The sequence below is a fragment of the Aquarana catesbeiana genome, linkage group LG05, assembly GCF_042186555.1.
Source record: "Aquarana catesbeiana isolate 2022-GZ linkage group LG05, ASM4218655v1, whole genome shotgun sequence".
NCBI classification, from domain to species: Eukaryota; Metazoa; Chordata; class Amphibia; order Anura; family Ranidae; genus Aquarana; species Aquarana catesbeiana.
Window position 1 is genome coordinate 373,857,130 of NC_133328.1, and position 20,658 is coordinate 373,877,787.

The 20,658-nt window shown below is 44.7% G+C and overlaps 1 protein-coding gene across 1 annotated transcript in view; it reads right to left on the minus strand.

The window, feature by feature from the left end:
* LOC141144890 (uncharacterized) overlaps positions 1–20,658 on the minus strand; it is a 137,739-nt gene that overhangs the window by 54,427 nt on the left and 62,654 nt on the right. The window contains exon 5 of the mRNA XM_073630982.1: positions 4,587–4,720. Coding sequence (XP_073487083.1) covers positions 4,587–4,720 — 134 coding nt within the window. The remainder of the gene's footprint in view (positions 1–4,586; positions 4,721–20,658) is intronic.

A 20,658-nucleotide genomic window follows, 5' to 3' on the forward strand; every position in this document is an offset into this window, starting at 1 on the left:
CTAGGCTTCTTCCCTTACCTTATCCTCGCTGCAGCATACTGCTGTAACAGACATATCCAAACTTCATCCATCACGGCGGGTTGCATTAGTAAACCTTCAAAGACCGGGTCCATATTATAGGGGTTTCACTCCTTTGGACCTGTATAGCACCCCTCAGGAGCAACTTTAGGTAATGTAGCAAGACCAAAAAGAGTCCTGGATCCTGGGGTCCAGCCCTTAAAGAGAGGCGTTACAAGCAAAACCTAGTTCTTCTATGCGGGGCCTGGGTACCATCTTTTGGCCTCAGTGGCTTGGATGGATCCGGTGTGTGGAGGTTATTTAAATCCAGCGTGGATCCCTCCTGGAGCTCCTCAGAGCACATCTTCACTCGCGAAAAACACCTTAGACACTGGCGAATAAACTGAGGTACTCCTGGAAGGAGGAGGGGTTATATAGGGGAGTGAACTTCATGTATTAGGTATACCAGTGTCCATCACCTGAAGGTGGCCCATAACCCATTAAGTTATTACTTAGGCTCTGTGTCCCATGATGTACGATAAAGAAATTACATTTTTAATATTTTTCTATTTTTACGCTGTAACTTTAATTTTTTTTGGATCACTTACATTGCTGTCACAAGGAATGTAAACATCTCTTGTGACAGGAATAGGCAGTGACAGGTACTCTTTATGAAGAGACCCCCACATGTCCCCCTGCATGTCTCCTCTGCCCTTACAAGCATCTGATCACAACAAGATCCAAATTTAAAAATGGCACTGTTTACATCTTGAAAACCGGAAGTGACGAAAATGCTCATCACTTCCAGTTTCCTATATCATAGAGCTCATCGCAGACCTTCCGGTCCTACACAAGCTTTGTGGTAAGCCAACAGAAGCGCCAGCTGAACACTCGGATCCCCTGGTGGGACGGGAGAGCTGCGGAAGTCAACTGGAAAGAGGGGGGGGGGGGGAGTTACCTCTCACTGCTGCCTGAAACAAAAATACCAGGATGATGCCTGTAGTTGCAGGCATCATCCTGGTATACCCACATGAATTCAAACAACGTACATATATGTGATTTGGCGACAAGTGATTAAACCCCTTTCGTCTTGTTTATTTTTGCTGTCTGTGTCCCACTGGTTGGATTTTATTTTTCTTTTGCAGAGTACACAACATAATCTAATCCAAGGTATCTAGTTTCACTGGTAAATATAGAAGGATTTGCAAAAGCTACCATTGAAAGCTGTGCATTGCTATCTCACACAGGGTATTTAGGATGTGGCTACACTCTATGGAGGATCAACATTGCCAAACCGTGGAAAGGGTAGCGTCAGATGGACTAGTAGATTTAGATGGACGTTTTCATAAGTGACTAACAGTCTAATCCCAGTTAAAACTTTAAGCTCTTACAGAAACATTTTTTTCCCATTTGGGTTAATGGTTTTATTGTAAGTGCCCCTGTCAATGTTAAAAGATTTGTCTCACTCCTCTAACTGCTACCTTTGCTGAACAACTTGGTCTGTTAAAGGAAATTGAAAATAATGAACTTGGCTAGCAGGGCTAACAAGTAAATATAAAGAAAAATAAGACTAAAAAAATAAATAAAACAAATGTAGCCACCCATCTAAGAATCGAAGAATTGGTAAACTGCAATATATTTTGATTTTGGTTTTAGATACGCTTTAAGCTTTCCTTTTTCTAACTATTTTATGACTACTATAAATCATTTTGGAAGGGGTGTCCTTGAAATTCTGTTTAGGGAAAAGACATTGCCAATAGTGGAAAGGAGAATGTGCTGCTGAGCAACGCAAGGCATTTATGTATCGTAAATAATCACTGAACATGTAAAAAAAAGTGGTGACAGACAGATGTAGATTTATGAGGTGCTGAGCAGTCAGTGGAACATAAATATAACAGTTAATGACTGCACTGATAGGGGCACCATGTTGCTGAGCAGAAGATGTTAAATATAAATAAGTGACAGGGACATTATACTACAGAGAACTAAAACATTAGCTATAACCTTCTAGACCAGGGGTGCTCAACCACTGGCCCACGTCGCCCTCTGATGTGGCCCACCACCTCCTGCTCTGTGATGGCGGATCGGCGAGCCCAGATCGCGGGTTCCCGACCCGCCATTCCCGAGCATCAGCGTAAAGAAAGGAGCCGATGCTAGAGGAAGCAGAGTCATGCTTCCTGTATAGCACCCGCGCCCGTCACAAGCGTCGTAATACCAAATGTACTCCCCCTGTTACAGGAAGCATCGGCTCTGCTCTCTACTGCAGCCGCATGCTTTCTCCAGTGCCACCTCCTGTCACACTAATGCTCACTATTGTCACACTAACTACCAGCCAGCAGTATCTGCCAGCAGGACGACCAGCAGTACCAGCCCTGGAGGACAGCCAACAGCAGCCACCAGCCATACCCGAATGGGGGACAGCAGCAGCCAGCGATACCTGCAGGAATCCTGAGGAAGAAGTGAAGATCAAGGTCAGTTGAGATGCAGGTAAACCGCCATGCATCAGTGTGAAAGCAGCCTTAGGCCCCTTCCACACGATCGGGTCTGCCTGTCTGTTTTTCAGACGGACCCAATCAGACTCCATTCTCTATAGAGCGGCAGATGTAAACTGACTTGTGTCCTATTACACCCACCTATCTCCAATCCGATCTGCTTAAAAAAACAGAAGGGTATCCGTCTCCTTCTGTCTGGGGGGGTGTGAAAATCAGAGGTCCCATAGAGTAGAGTGGGCTGTGTCAGTGTCTGCTCTGCATATGCAGAGTGGACACGGACATGTCATCTGCCCGCTCCCCTCATTGTGGCCCGTGACACTAAAGTGGCTCCCGCTCCACCAAGGTATTGAATTAAAATTCACAGAAGTCTGGTAAATACAAGTTTTCCTCCAGCAGAGGTCCAAATCTCATGTTTGTGGTATTACTCGGATCCTTCACATCACAGCCCCCTCTCTTTGACATCAGTGTCCTTGGTTTTCTGCCCTTTACATCACAGCACCCTCTTTACATCAGTGTCCTCAGTTCCCCCTTCACTTTAAAGATTCCTGCTTTACATCACAGTCCCCCAACCTTTACATTGGTGTGTCCTCAGTCTTCCCTTCACATCACAGCTCCCGTTTACATTCAAGTCCCCCCTCCCCTTTACATCACAGCTCCCCCCTTACAGTGGTGTCCTCATATCCCCTTCACATCACAGCCTCCCCTGAATCACAGTGCCCTTCACATCATATTCCCCTCTTACACTGCAGACCCCACGTCAGAACACCCCCCTCCCTTGCATCACAGTCCTCCCTTCACATCACACCCCCCTTCCACCTTAAATCGCAGTCCTCTTCACATCATAGCCCTGCCCTCTTACATCACAGTAAAAAACACCCTCCTTACATCACAGCACATTTACATCCCATTCCTCCTTCCCCTTTACATCCCACTTTCCCCTTTATATCCTCAATCTCTCCCTTACATTATAGCCCCCCCCCCCTTTGAATAACAGTCCTTCCTTCATATCACACCCCCCCTTCTTTTAATCACAGACCCTTTCACATCACAACTATCTCTTTACAGCACAGTCCACTTCACATAACACCCCCGCCCCTCAATTACATCACAGTCCACTTCACATAACACCCCCGCCCTTCAATTACATCACAGTCCTGTGTTTACATCACAGTCCACTTCACATAACACCCCCGCCCCTCAATTACATCACAGTCCTGTGCTTACATCACAGTCCCCTTCACTTAACACGTCCTCCCCTCAATTACATCACAGTCCTGTGCTTAGATCATAGTCCACTTCACATAACACGTCCTCCCCTCAATTACATCACAGTCCTGTGCTTAGATCATAGTCCACTTCACATAACACGTCCTCCCCTCAATTACATCACAGTCCTGTGCTTAGATCATAGTCCACTTCACATAACACGTCCAACCCCCCTCAATTACATCACTGTCCCTGTTCCCATTACAGCCTTTCTCCTTCAATGTCCTACCTTACACAGCAGGGCAGAGGGCAGGAAGCGCAGTAGGTCCAAATAGACAGTGGGAGCTGCCCAACCTTTCATGTTAACAAATGGGCGATTGATTGCTACGACCCCCATTGTCAAAGGCCACTAGCCCACTGTTTGTTCGTTTGAAAAGTTGGGTAGCTCCCGCCCTCTGTCCAAACCTGTCACGCTTCCTGCCCTCTGTCTTGCTGTGAGGATGACAGCAGCAGGCAGAGTGGACACCCAAACTAATAAGTGGCATGCCCGCTGTCCATGTAGAATACCAAAACTATCATCTCATTGAGCAATAAGATTGATACATGAATGGCCAGTATTAGAGTTTACAAAAAAAGTGGTCCTTTTTTCATTATATTTGTAGTAGGACTGCAGTAGTGAGAACATTTAAGAATACAGACAGTCACGTAAAAGATTAGTACAGGGTGACTTATACCACAAGCTGAAAGCATCCAGTTATAATGTTCTTTAGCATGTACAGCACTGGATAACAGTTTATTGTGTAAGCTTTGACAGATTTGCAGCATGCTGTGAATAGTAAAAAGTGTATTGTTAATTGTATAGTTATACAGCTGTGTGTTTACTAGTCTCACCCGTGTGAATTCTCATGTGCTGCGTCAGGGAAGCTTTCAGCCTGGTTTTATATTCACAGTGCTGGCATTCAAATGGTTTTTCTCCAGCATGCACTCCCATGTGTCGCTGCAGAGCCAATTTAGATGAACACTTCCTGCAGAGAGGAGAAAAACGTTGTCACAACTTAAACACAATAAGCTCATTTAACTGAACCAAATGAAATCATGCAGCATTGCATCATCCGAGGGTGGCAACCAATATACATTATAGAGAAGCACAGAGTGAGACAAAAAGTCATTAGAACTCGAGCTGTTATTTTCCAGTGGCCAATCCCATTCCAAATCTATTTACTATACAAGTTCATCCAGCACAAAAACTCATTAATGAGTGGCAGCACACTGAGGCTGCTTCTACATTTCTACTGAAAACCTCTACAGCGCACAATCACACAGAGAGCGGTGTTACAGGTCTGCCTCAGCCATCTTTGTTATTGGTGTCAGAGATGTGGTGCATGATTGAGCACTGCCTAAAATGTGTACTCTCTAAGCCCCCTTTCACACCAGAGCGACTTGTCATGCGATTTGACAGGTCAAATTGCATGACAAGCTCCACTCTATTGTCGGCAATGGCACCGTTCAAATTAGTGCAACACCAGCTTTGCAGGGCCGCATCGATTTGAAAAAGTCGTTCCTGCACTACTTTTGGCAATTTCAGGTGCGACTTGCATAGACATCTGTGCATGAAGCTGCAGAGATGTCTTCCAAGTCGCACTGACATGTGGCTTTGAAATCGTGCGATTTCAGATGAAGTTGCACGATTTGAAAGCTACATTCAATGTGAATGAGGGCTAAACCACTGTGCCACAGTGCAACATACCATTATAAAAAAAATAATAAACCAGCTAAATGCTGCAAGTGTTAAAATCCTATCTTTCACATTGCAGCCATGGAAACCCATAAAATGCCTGGTACTTCTGGGTATGGGACACATGCCTGCCTGAATGCCTCCCACAATGTAGTGCTTGATGTCTGAATATCCAATGGCCTGGCCTGAGCACTGTAAGCCCCGGTTCACACAGGGGCGACTTGTCAGGCGACTTAGCCACATGACAAGTCGCATCCCGTTCTGTACTACGGAACTGTTCTAATAGGAGCGACGCAAGTCGCTCCGACTTAGAAAAAGGTTCCTGTACTACTTTTGGGGCGACTTCAGGCGACTTGCATTGACTTCTATACAGAAGTCATTTTGCAAGTCACCGCTGAAGTCGTGTGCAGGTCGCCTCTGTGAGTTGGCCTGCAAGTCGTGTTGCCCCTGTGTGAACCGGCAGTAAAGGTGGAAAAAATACCAAGCCCTAAGCAAATAGACATTTTTACAGGACTTTTGGGGAACGAATGCAATACATTTGGCTTGTGGATTGTGCTATGAAATGCAGGAACAGGAATATTATGGTATCTTCTAGGCATCTTAACTCATTATTACAGAGTACAGATTTAGTTTAAATAAGGCAGCAATGACCTTACTTATGGGTGTATGCAAGCTCTATGACAGAAGTATACACAAAGCACTAGACATTAACCTCTGGCAATTGCTTTTCAGATTAGCAGGATATCAGTGATGAAATGGCCCTCCAATCATAACAAGTGCTAGCAGCAAATAGAGTGAGGAGTCCCTGAGCATAGGCATGCACAGCCTATTGCTTTGAACTTTACTGGCATCCCAGTCTTAGTCCGTAGGGTTCAATATTGAGTTGGCCCACCCTTTGAAGCTATAACCCCTTAAACTGTAAATAGTAGTGTGGTGATTACCTATTCTACTAAAGATTGGCATGTGGCATTAATAAACCGACTGATTTTAGTTGTGCCCCACCAGTGGCTGCACTGATTGGCAGCACTGATAGTCACTAATTGGCACTGATAGGCTGCACTGATAGGCTGCACGGATGGGCACTAAATGGTCAGCCCTGGTTGGCACTGATAGGCTGCCCTGATGGTCACTAATTGGCATTGATAGGCAGCACTGATGGTCACTAATTGGCATTGATAGGTTGCACTGATTGGCCACACTGATGGACACTAAATTGTAAGCACTGGTTGGCACTGAGGGTCACTAATTGGCATTGATAGGCAGCACTGATAGTGCCCATCAGTGCGGTTTAAATTGTCAGCACTGATGGGGAGAACTGATTGGTATTGCTAGGCTGCACTGATTGGCACTAATTGGCAGCACTGATGGGCACTAAATTGTCAGCACTGGTTGGGACTGATAGGCAGCACTGATGGGGAGAACTGATTGGTATCCATAGGCAGCACTGATGGGCAGCATTGATGGTCACTAATTGGCAGCACTGATGGGCACTAATGGGCAACACTGATAGGGTAGAGGAGCAGTTTCACATGCAGCAGATAGTGAGGCTTGCAAGAGCAGCTCAGTGTGTGAAGCTGTCAGGTAATGTAACAGCTTGAAGGGAGAAAGACCAGCTGTCACAACTCAGCTGCGATGTCAGGGATGGGCAGGACTGAGCAGCTATCAAATATCAGCCAATGATTGGGCTGCTTAAGAAAGGGGACGAAGCCACATAAATGGAGCGGCACGCCCAGACCCCCAGGCTGCTATTCGATAGCTGCTCAGTCCTGCCCACCCCCGACATCACCGCTGAGTTTTGACAGCTGGCCTTTCTCCCTGCAAGCAGTTACATTACCTGCCAGTTTCACACACTGAGCCGCTCTGGCAAGCCTCACCATCACCTGCATGTGAAACTGTTTCACAGGCAGCGCGGGCTACACACTCCTTGGATGCAGCATTTCACAGGTGATCTTGGGAGACAGCATGCCCAGGCACACCCGGCACACCCAGAGTACGCGCCTATGTCCCCGAGATATGAGTGACAAATGGACCATTGCAAGTGCTGCTGCTGAAGACTACAGTACCTGCATCCTGGACAAATCCAGGCCGTAACTGTTTTCTGCATGGCTGTACCTTATTGCCTGTATCCTGTAAATGATCTAACAGTCCTTCCATGGTCTGCTTTTTTACTATCCCCTAGCTCCCTCCAACACAACTGGCTTTAAAAAGCCATTTGTGAACAAACCATTGCACCCCCCCCCCCCCCCCAGGTGCACTGCGTTGGGTGGAGTTTAGAGTGCTGATGTCACGCCACAACATGAAATGTGTGGTGGCCACATTTGTAAGTGCCGGCGATTTTATTGTTTGTTTTGAATCTATGTTTTGCACTGTATGCAGAAATTTTAAATACTACACTATGGCAGTTATATCCGGCTTTTGATGAGCATCTATCCCATACAGCCACACTCTATATTCATGCATCTGGACCGTGAAGATCTGGTCAGTGGATCCATTTAAAGGGACCGCTTCCTTGACAGAGCTGTTATCCGGGTGATTACAAAGAGTGCTGTTGCTGCTTATAACTTTTGGCAGTTGGTGGTGATTTTAGCACAGTGGATTTTCACAGTGTAATTCACACATCTTAAATGAATTTAAAGAGGTATTTATGAACCATATGTTCAGGAATTGGTGGCACAAGAAAAGACACAAGGGGGCACAAACTAAGTGCAATATTAGTGGGTATTTAAAGTGATTGTAAAGGATTACCTTGTAAAAACAACACATTCAGTTTAAAATAGAAATGAAAAACAAAACATTTTTGTGTAGAAATAAAAAAAAAAAAAAATGATAAATACCTTTAAACCTTTTTTTAAATGAATGATCACATTCTCTCTGTATTCAGCTGCATAAGAGCTGGGGGGAGGAGAAGCAGCAACACACAGCTTCCCAGTGAATGGCTGTGCAGCAGGGGCGTGCCAGGACAAGTCTGATCATTGGGGGAGAGCACACTGAGTTCCCAGCATAGCTAGAGAACTGACCATGGTGTGCTCTCCTGCTTAGTGTGGTCAGTTTTAACAGAAAAGCAGAGGGATTAGCAGGAACACCAGGAATTTCACACAAATGAAGCAATCCAAAAAGATAACATACTTTCTCATACAAGTACATGTTACAGCAGGCACATATCAGGAATATGAAATGTTGGGTTAACAAATACATTAATAGAGTAAAAGGAAAAGACAAATGCAAACTCACAAAAGGTAAACTCAAGAACGGCTCATCTTCAAGAAAAGATATGGTTGCAGATAAGCCTTTATTGATTTTACCTGCGAGTTTGCAATTGTCTTTTCATTTTACTTTATAAAATACACACTAATATTGCACTTAGTTGGTACCCTGTTGTGTCTTTTCTTGCATTTCCAGAGATTTGTTCCTGTCTCAGGTGGAAAGGCCAACTGAAGCAATATTTATATTAATTCATGGAACACTATGAACTGGAGATATAAAATAAGTGGATCCGTATAACATTGGACATTTTTCTTGGACTTTCCACTGCTGTATATGCGGACAGGGTCTATAATCCCTTTTTTTGCACCATAGATACACGTTTATTTACCTCAGGAATTGGTGCATTTACTATATACATCAGGCATGTCCAAAGTCCGGCCTGCAGGCCAATTGCGACCCGTGTTCCAGTTTCATACGGCCCCATTGGTAATTTGGATATATATAAATCTTTTGCGGCCCCAAACGAATCCATTGGGGGGCCACAAAAGATATATACCATATTTATCATTCCTCAGAGGTGACAGGGAGGGTGCCGTCAGATTACATACAGGAGAATCCCCTGTTTACTTGGTGGCCTCTGACGGAAGTCCCGTCTCCTGAGCTGACATTGGATGACTGTTCGGGTAAGCAGGAGATTCTTCTGTATGTAATCTGTTGGCGCTCGTCCCGTCACCCTCCCTGTCCCCTCCGAGGCTGCAAATGGGCATGGATCAGGCTGCATTGATGGCACTTGTTTTCCTGAAACTTCCCTCTTAAAGTGAAAATGCGTGTTATACACCGATAAATACCATATATCCAAATAACACGCCCAAGCTCATCCTTAGTTCTGAGCGGCGCTCGGGGATTCATTGGGGGCCACAAAATTATATATATTATATTTATGGTCGGAGCCTTATGACCGGAGAGATGTGAACCACATAAACACGCCACAAGACTAACATAAAGTAGACCTGAAGTGTGCCCTGGTCTGCTGGACGGTATGCCAAGAGAAGGGGCATACCCAAGATAAGTGAGTGGATGGTTGTAGAGAAAGTTTTTTCAAAAGAAGTGCCCTGAGAAGGGGAATGGGTGGGTGGGTACCGCACACTGGAACAGACAAAAGACCACTGTGGTTTGCTTAAATACCCCCAGGCTCCTCCCACAATTTCAGGCCACCATACTGGCCTTCCTATTTATAGTCGGAGCCCTATGAACGGAGACATGTGAACCACATAAACACGCCACAAGACTAACAACATAAAGTAGACCTGAAGTGTGCCCTGGTCTGCTGAACGGTATACCAATAGAATGGGGTCAAAACACTTGGATAAGGAGGTAATTATTTAATTGAGCTGGTAACGTACTACTGGGCAATCTTGCTGAAGGCTTGCAACATTTCTGCTTGCGGATTCGGAATGTATCAGGCAAAGCAAGCAGATTTCCACCTGCCCATCTTCTTGATGACATGGTCTGGTACCCCATGTTGTGATGCTTCTGACGCTGCTCCGATCCGGAAGGAATGTCCAGATAAATCGGTCGGGGTCAAGGGCCAAGTTAAGCAAGAGGATCCTAATGTGTCTGGTGAACTGGCTACCACTCACAGGGTTGGTAAGGACAGGTAGCAATGGGCTAGACTCCGATAGGTCGGGCAGATGAGATACAAACTGGTCTGGAATGGCCACTGGGCACCGGAGGTTGAATCTGGAATAGCTTGATATCCAGCCAAGGACCAGACTGTTGCGTTTTTGGACACTATGAGGTGCAGGATGAAGTGATTCTGATGGCGTCTGCGTAGTACCTGACAGCTGGGGCCGGTGAACTCGCTTGGACGTAAGAAGCCATAGAAGAGCAGGTAGATGGCTGCTTAAATGTCCAGGCTGGGCAGTAACCCGAAGGGGAACGTGACAGGATGGTAGACATGTCTCTGAAGATGGCGCTAGTGAGGGGTAGGTGCTTGCTACTGGTTTGGGGTTGCTGCCTGCAGATACCGCGTAGGATGGTTTTGACTGCATGGGCTGTGAACAAGGATGGCTTGGTAGGGTTCTGTGAAGAGACGAACTTCTGGATGCCAGCTAAGTAGAGTCTGATGGTATTATGTGATAGAGCCAGCTGCGTGTGGCAGTATGATATGAAAGGCAGGATGTGTTTGAGATCTCCGACACTGCCCTGGGGTTCGAGGCTAGGAACCTGTCGTAGGAATTGCAGGCAGTCCAGTAGCCTTTCAGGGTGTTGCGGGATAATGACTGATTTATAAGGCGGGTCGCAACGTGCAGGAGTTGCTTTAATCCAGCGCCAGCTGTGACTAAGGTGGGATAAGAGACGTGGTCAGGTCGGGTCCAGGTTCCTGCGAAAAGAACGACGCAAAGTTAAAGTGGGATAGTGCGTCAACCCAGATATTGCAGTTGTCCAGTATATAGATGCAGTGCACATTCAATTGATGCTGCAGGTATAGTTGGACCAGCCTGCGCAGGAAGGACATGATGGCTAGCGATTTGGACCTGCCTTTATTTATGATATCGGCTGTGGCCTGATGGACTGTGGCAAATGTCACCATTTGCCCTGCCCAGGTGCTGCTCCAGACTTGAGCTGCTGCCACAATGGGGTAGAGTTCGAATAGTGAGGAGGACTGACTGAATCCAGGAATCAGGAGGATTTCTGGTGGCCATGGCTCTGCAACCAATGATGGCCAAAAATTGCCACGAAGCCTGTAGAGGCTGCAGCGTCCGTGACTACCCGAGGTGAAGAAGAAGATGCTGACGGAATAAACATTGATATGCCATTCCAGTTTGTGAGAAATTCGTCCCACATTGACAAATCCGCCATTGCTGCTGTGTCTAGCCTAAGAATTTGGTCGGGATCTTGCGCCTGTAAGAGGAAAACTAAGAGGCGCGAGATGAAGGACCACCCCTGAGGGATGATCCTCATGGCGAAATTAAGCATGCCAAGCAAAGATTGTAGTCTCTTGGTGCACCCTCGAGTAAGAGTAAAGGTGTGAATGACCGACCGGTTGCAGGTCAACTTGTCGGGAGGCAGGCTGGCCTGCATGGACCGTGTGTCGAGCGTGACACCAAAGAAGGTGATGAACTGTGCCAGGCCTTCCATTTTATTTTCTGCTATGGGCACTTTAAGATTACCAAATACCCCTCTTAAGCTGTCCAAATCTACTGGGGGGCTCACTGGGCTTTTCAATGAGCAGGAAGTCATCGAGATAGTGGATTACTTTCTGGCAATGTGCCTGATGCGACAGGATGCAAGAAAGGGACTGGGCAAAAGTATTGAACAGCCACGGGCTGCTTATAGAGCAAATGTCAATTTGGTGGCAAAATAATACAAGCCTTTCCACTTGATTTCATGTCATCGCCAGAGGGATGGCTTGATAGGCAGTAATTTGAAAGCGTCGGAGATGTCTGCTTTGGACAGCCAAGCACCTACTCCTATGCTGGGAATGGCTAGGTCGACTGACGAATGCTTAAAGGAAAATTCTTCTGAGGGTATTAGGCAATTCAAACAAATTTTATTAGAAAACATGCCCTTGACAAGTCCAATAGGGTTGACTCTCCAGACGGTGAAAAGTGACTTGGAAAAGGGGCCGATCATGTACTCTCGGTAAAGTTCGGTTTGTAACAAGATGCCGATGGCTGACTCATCGGTGGCAGCTGAGAGTAGGTTCTTGCATTCGTGGGTCATGTGGGGCAGCATGATGAGGCTGGTGTGGAATCCTGAGGTAAATCCCTGCATGAGGAACGCGGCCAGGGAGGGAGTCGGGTGGGAGGATAGGTAAAACCCGAGCCACCCGACATGCACGTGTCCTAGTCATGATGTATTTAGCTGCTTAATGACTTTGGGATGTGCTTTATGGCACGAGAGGCAAACGTGAAGGAGCTTACAGTGAGTGTAGTTGTAAGTCCCGTAATTGAAATTGTTGCAGATTGCCGCGCCACCCCACTGACCGGATCGGTCATCCTAACTTGTCCACCTGGGATGGCTGTGTGAAAGCAGACAAGGTGGAGGGATAGTTAGGGAGGCGTCTCCCATCTACCTCTGAGCACCAGTATGCTGTATGGGTGTTAGACTAGCAGTTAGCACAAAGTGAGGAACATAGGCCCGCAAAGTGGCGGCAGAATAGCGCTGTATCAATGGTACTCCAGTTGGTGGTAATCTGGAACTGAGAGTCTAGCTGCTGCTTTAGCTGAGAAAGACCGGTGGTAGTCATATCCACCCAAATCCACCACTGCATGTGGTACAAGTCCAGCTCTTTCCTCCTGCTGGAGATAGCCATGCAAAGGATGTCTCTGACCATCCTGGAGGCTAGCACAAACTCAGTGACAAATGAGCTTGTGGTTAAGCCTAGGGTGTTTAGCTTTAAGGACCACTGAGACGACAAGTTGGGCTGCCGCTGGCGGTGGGAATAGCAGCCTAAAAAGCTTGGCTTTCCTGGCTGTGGCAGGGTAGGAAATACCCCTGCACCGTAGCTCTGCTGTGAGCTTGGGGATGGTCCAAGCTCTGGGAGATGGAGTGCCGCCTCTTTCGGAACCCGCAGAGGGTTACGGAGGGGCACAGGCAAAGTCTTCGCTGTCGTCCTGCGACATGGCTTCAGCTAAAGACAAGTAGAGGGGAAATGCATATGTTTAGAGATAAGTTGAAAAGGCAGGAGGGGACAGATGCGTTGCATAGGTAAAGATTGAAAAAGGAGGAAAAACGAGACAGACAGGAAAAGGAACAACAGGCGTAGTGAAGAAGCCGATTTGCGTACGAACGCTGTTGAGTGGAAACTTAGAAAACTCAAAAGAGTGCGTGGCAACCAAGGTGAGCCAGGTGGTGACTGGCCAGGAAACCAATAGCTTGAGTGCCAGTCTGTGCTCGGCCCAAACCTGTGAACCAAAGCCCCAGGGCGTATTGGGGTGGGGAGCTGCGGTCTGGTATTTCTAAGTAGGAATATTGTGATCTGTAGTTTATTGACGTATATTTGGCCTGCTAACGCTTGCACTGCCAGCAAGCTTGATGTTAAGCGACCTTGTCTGCGTAGGTGAAGGATTGCCCTTGTGTCATGCACAGAATACGTGACAGTTACGAACACCTGCTGAGCAACTCATGTATCATGTATGTGAAGTAAATATTAAGGAAAATTGCAAGGGAAGATGCCTTGTACTACACCCTAGCTTGCGAAGTCCTGGTTGGGGGGGTGGGGTGGAGAACTGGGTCGACCGGGAACCTGTAGTAAGGTGACATAGGAGTTTGATTTAAAAAATGGGTTGCGAAGAGCTGTTTGGGGATTAGCTGGCCTTTTGGTGAAGGTGCGAGCCCTATTGTCAGTGTGTGTGTTTTTTTTTTCTGAGAAAATACTGTCTAAACCTGCTGCAGGATGGACCAACTTGAACTCAACTTACCTAAAGGGAAAATGACAGAAAACCATGAATGGCCGATTTGCCACTGGAGACAATGAGTGGCCGAATTGAGTGCCACTAGAGGTGTGCTTGCAATGATTGCAAGTAAGCAGCCTTAATGAGAAAGGCGAAAAACAAAGATAGCAGAATTTGAGTATGTAGGAATGACAGACTGCAACAAACATACGAATAGATAAAGTGTATGCTGTGTGCCTGAATTGTGGAATGTAAAGCCGGGGATCTGAATTGTTGTACTGCCAATAAGACTAGATTCAGATCAGGCTGGAGAGTGACTGAATGGTTTGGTATGTGGCGCAGAGGATCCGAATCGTTGTACTGCCGATGCGACTAGATTCGGATCAGGCTGGAGAGTGAGTGAATGCTTTGGTATGTGGAGCCAAATCACTGAGCCGCTGCGTTGTACCGCCGATGCGGCTTGATGCCTATCATGCTGTAGAGTAAGTGAATAGTGTTGTATATGGAGCCAAGGATCCAAATCATTGTGCCGCCACGTTGTACCGCCGATGCGACTAGATTCAGATCGGGCTGAAGAGTGAGTGAATGGTGTGGTATGTAGAGCCGAGGATCCAAATCTTTGTGCCGCCGATGCGACTAGATTTGGAATGGGCTGAATGTGAGTGCATGGCTTGGATTTGAATAGTTCGTGCCGCCGACGCGACTTGATATGAATCGGCCTGAGTAGTGTATGGATGAGGCTGACACAAGTCATTACATCGTCGGTGCGACTGGACTTGAATAGGGTGTAGAATATCTACAAATGGGTGGTGGCAATTTGAGAAACCGACTAGGTACGAATACATGCAAATGATACGGTCTAGATAAGTCTAGAAAGCGGTGGGGATAAGGCAGAGGAACCCATGATATGCGGTATTGACAGTTTTACGAATGGGGAAGATGACAAACAAAACCTACAAAACGGGGAGCTCCAACACCCCGGAATTCGAATACACAGACTCACGAACACACAGTGAGCTGGCAGAGTCAGCCTGGTGACGTAGTGCCTCGCACTGGAACCAACAAAAGACCACTGTGGGTGGTCTACTTAAATACCCCCCGGGCTCCTCCCATAATCTCAGGAAACCATACTGGCCTTCCTATATACACACAAATAACACGCCCTAGCTCATCCTGAGACTATTCACCACACACAGCCACAAAGGCAAGAGGACTCTTGTTGGGCAGTGTATTAATTTGCATTTAATTTTAACGTTTCAAAGAATGTCAGGTAAAATGGTCGGCCCTCACGCATGTTCACTTCATCAAATCTGGCCCTCTTTGAAAAAAGTTTGGACACCCCTGATATACATTAATATATAGACTATTGATTTGTCTCTTATTTGTGTAATATTCTTTCACATTTACGTCTTTTCTTGTGAATTTCGTTCTATATAAATATTTTAATTTTTCATTGAAGTCTTTTCACTGATCAATGGTATGTATTTTTGTTAAAATTAGTCAACGCTGCCCCCATATATATTTACATACACAGAGAGGAATAGGGTTTATTATTCTCTGGTGCTAGCCACTTCCTTTGTCCATTAAGTGCTGACCTTGGCTGGTTTGCCATACAAGCTTTGCTTTAATCAGTTTTACCTGTATTTGTTTTACTGCTCAAGCCTGTGTGAATATATTTGAAATGTGGCTGCTTCTATTGCTCCAATCAGTTCTACCTTATGATACATACAGTAACTCAAGATGCGTACCAGGCACTGCTATGGTCGATTTGACATTTGTGGCTCTTCCTTTGGGACAGACCTTAAAGTCAAACTTTTATTGGAGTGAATGGAAAATTAAGTGGGGAAAAAGGATTACAGATATCAGCCTAAGCTTGACATATATTTATTTAATATCCAATCATTTACTACCATTTGAGTAAAGAAAAAATTTCCTTCACCATCTTTCTTATTTAAAAAATATTCACATTCCTTATAAAGAAACTTGCAGCCTTCATATTTCCACAGTGCCTTGAAAAAGTATTCATACCCCTTGAAATTTTCCACATTTTGTCATGTTACAACCAAAAACAAATGTATTTTATTGGGATTGTATGTGATAGACCAACAGAAAGTGGCACATAATTGTCAAGTGGAAGGAAAATGATAAATGGTTTTCAACTTTTTTTACAAATAAATATGTGAAAAGTGTGGCGTGCATTTGTATTAATCCCCCTTGAGTCAATACTTTGTTTTACCACCTTTCGCTGCAATTACAGCTGCAAGTCCTTTTAGGTATGTCTCTACCAGCTTTGCACATCTAGAGTGACATTTTGGCCCATTCGTCTTTCCAAAATTGCTCAAGCTCTGTCAGATTGGATGGAGAGCGTCTGAACAGCAATTTTCAAGTCTTGCCACAGATTGGATTTCAGTCTAGACTTTGACTGGGCCATTCTAACACATGAATATGCTTTGATCTAAACCATTCCATTGTAGCTCTGGCTGTATGTTTAGGGTCGTTGTCTTGCTGGAAGGTGAACCTTCGCCCAAGTCTTTTGCAGCCTCTAACAGGTTTTCTTCTAAGATTGCCCTGTACTTGGATCCATCCATCTTGAAAAGCAACTCTGACCAGCTTCCCTGTCCCTGCTGAAGAAAAGCATCCCCACAACATGATGCTGTCACCACCATGTTGTGTTCAGGGTGATGTGCAGTGTTATGCCCCATACACACGGTCGGATTTTTCGACGGAAAATGTGTGATAGGACCTTGTTGTCGGAAATTCCGACCGTGTGTAGGCTCCATCACACATTTTCCATCGGATTTTCCGACACACAAAGTTTGAGAGCAGGATATAAAATTTTCCGACAACAAAATCCATTGTCGGAAATTCCGATCGCGTGTACACAAATCCGACGGACAAAGTGCCACGCATGCTCAGAATAAAATAAAGAGATGAAAGCTATTGGCTACTGCCCCATTTATAGTCCCGACGTACGTGTTTTACGTCACCGCGTTTAGAACGATCGGATTTTCCGACAACTTTGTGTGACCGTGTGTATGCAAGACAAGTTTGAGCCAACATCCGTCGGAAAAAATCCTAGGATTTTGTTGTCGGAATGTCCGAACAAAGTCCGATCGTGTGTACGGGGCATTAGTCTTCGGCCACACAGAGTTTTGCTTTTAGGCCAAAAAGTTCAATTTTGGTCTCATCTGACCAGAGCACCTTCGTCCACGTTTGCTGTGTCCCCCACATGGTTTCTCGTAAACTGCAAACTGGACTTCTTATGGCTTTCAACAATGGCTTTCTTCTTGCCCCTCTTCCATAATGGCCAGATTTGTGGAGTGCACGACTAATAGTTGTCCTGTGGACAGATTCTCCCATCTGAGCTGTGGATCTCTGCAGCTCCTCCAGAATCACCATGGGCCTCTTGGCTGCTTCTCTGATTAATGCTCTCCTTACCCCGCCTGTCAGTTTATGTGGATGGTAATGTCTTGGTAGGTTTGCATACGCTTTCCATTTTTGGATGGTGGATTGAACAGTGCTCCGTGAGATGTTCAAAGCTTGGGATTTTTTTATAACCTAACCTGGCTTTAAGCTTTTCCACAACTTTATCCCTGACCTGTCTGGTGTGTTCCTTGACCTTCATGATGCCGTTAGTTCACTAAGGTTCTCTAACAAACCCCTGAGGGCTTCACAGAACAGCGGTATTTATACTAAGATTAAGTTACACACAGGTGAAATCTATTTACCAATTAGGTGACTTCTGAAGGCAATTGGTTCCACTTTTTTTTTTTTTCTAGTTAGGGGTATCAGAGTAAAGGGGGCTAAATACAAATGCACGCCACACTTTTCAGATATTTGTAAAAAAAAAAAAAAAATGAAAACCATTTATAATTTTCCTTCCACTTCACAATTATGTGCCACTTTGTGTTGGTCTATTACATAAAATCCCAATAAAATACATTTACATTTTTGGTTGTAACATGACAAAACGTGGAGAATTTCACTGTATCTTCACAGGTTCAGTTTAATTACCAGATTTTGTCCTCCTGTTCTGTCAAATGTAACTGGTTTAATACATTTTCATTAAAATTTAAAAGTTCAATTTCATCTTTATCGCAATTTTCTGCTGTTAACATATATTTCTGTAGGTTATGGATTTTGTCAATAATGTTTAATTGCGTTGTGATTGATCACACAATACCAAGCTCACATCAGCCCCAGGAGAGAAGCTGAGAGGTATTAAAACCTTTATTTATCCATGTGCATTACCCCAGAATGCAGATACAGGTCATAAGAAACTCAAATGACAAAATGTCTGTTGATATACAGTATATACACAGAATATTTTTTTTTAATGTATACACAAATATGTTTAACTCTGCTTTCACAAAACAGTTCTTCTAGCTCGCTCCCAAAGCACAAAACCAATCCATTTCAAACTAGACAAAGCATAATTTGCCCCAATTTCCAATTCTTACATTATCTTGGTTCTTTAAGCCACTGACTATGGTTTTGTTTTTGCTTCACTTCTAAACTACTCTTGAAAACAAGAGCACCCTGGTGCTTTAGTTTTCCTTCAAAAAGAAACCAACAAACATCTGTCATTTTACAGATGTTAACCCATACTTCCTCTCTATGCCAAATGCATTAGGGAGATAATTTATCACTAGCTTGTGTTTAATGTTTGTTTAGTGATCGCTGCACTATGGAGTTGACTTCAATTGCACTCAGAAATATTAACCTGGTTTTAACTGGAATCATAAGTGGCATGACAGCAGGGTTTCACCACACTGTCAAAGGTCAGGCCTTCATTGTGCCCTAGGACTAAACAAAATGGAACATCATCTCATATGAGTTGGTCCTCTCCAGCCTATCACTCTAGTTCTGCTATAGGCCAGGCTGAACTTGGCTGTTAAAATCATACTAAACACACACTGTTTAATTTACATTGTCCCTTCTATTTCTGAATATGGATGACGGTCCTAATGATTTTAATTAAAAAATCCTTTGTGATATACAGTACAGCTGTCATATGACCCAGCTATTTCCCAGCCTGCCTGGAGGAGAACATAAGCACGAGGAGCTCCTAGTCCTCTGCTGCTGGTCACATGTTCAAAAATAAAAAAAACAGCATTTGAAATACAGTGTAAAAAAATAGATAAATATCAACAAACAATTATATATTTGAAATCAAATCTCTATTATATTTTTTGGAAATAACATGGTGTGGGTGGATTTCTGCCAGTCACAGGGTGTGTCACGCCCCTCCAGCCTGTGTCTTTGAATAAGAGGGAGGGGAAGCCACAATTAATCTACATGTAGTACCCATTCATGTGTAATAGGGAGGAAATGCTCAGCATAGAAACTCACTGAAAACAGAGCATGTGCAGAGTTGCCACCACAGCTACAAAATCCCTAGCTGACTTGGGGACATGGACAGAAGGTGGAAATAGAGAACAGCAGGATCAACGAGGTTACTTGCAGCATACAGAAAACAAATCTCATAGTGACTGAGTGAGTATTAACAGCAAGTAACATGCCAATTATTAAGTGTTCTTGCATAGCAAGACCACTTACTGTTATCTCACATATATATTATTCTTATTATTATAGCCAAATTTACCACCCTAACTCCTCCCACAGTTTTTACACTACATAGACAAGTAATATACCGAAACGTGCGGATTATTCCCGAATGGTGTGCTATTACTTTGTGGAACGTTTCGCCGAATGGTTCACGAAATATCATCGTTTTTGCGGCGAAATTGGTCCCATAGGAATGAATGGGGAAACTAGAGTGGGAGGTGACAAAAGGTGGAAAATCAGAACATGATTTCTAAACTGCCGCCACTCCCTCATTTTCAAGCCCACCTACACAAATCTTATATCAAAACGTTCAGCTATCCCTGCTGCCACTAAACATGTCCACGGCTAAGCCATAGTCCTGATAGTTTTCACAATATGACCATTTGTTTGCAACTCACGCCGTCCATTGACATTCATTGAAACTACACTCTAGCCCCCTCCAAATTTGAAGGGCAATTTCTAAACTGCGACTGTGCCTTCATTTTTAATATTTCAGAGACATACTATACATCAAAATCTAGGTCTGGGTCTTGTGATTCTCACAATATAAAGATCTTCGCTGTAGGATGTATAGTTTTTAAAATACGGCCATTTGTTTAGAGGTCATTTCAGGAAATTTTAGCCATTAATCAGAGTGTACTGTTAGTGTTTGTTTTGTTGCCATGGTTACCAAAGCTTCTGTTATACACAGGGGGGAAGGTGGCTGGAGCATCTCAGCTGATTACAGAGCCCGGGGGAGGGGACAGACACACCATGTACTGATTTATAATAGAGGAATATGATGGGGCAGTTTTGATGGGGTAATTCTGATGGGGCAGTTTTGATGAAGTAGTATTTGGGAAGCATAAACAGGGCATGAGCGTTGCTAGGAAACAGTGGTTGTAAACACAAGATGCTGAGACACTCCAAATGCATGTGACTTCATCTGCTAGACTTGATAATGCTTGTAGACTTCTCCCACAGTTTTTACACTACAGAGACAAGTAATATACCGAAACGAGCGGATTGTTCCCGATTGGTGTGTTATTACTTTGTGGAATGTTTTGCCGAATGGTCC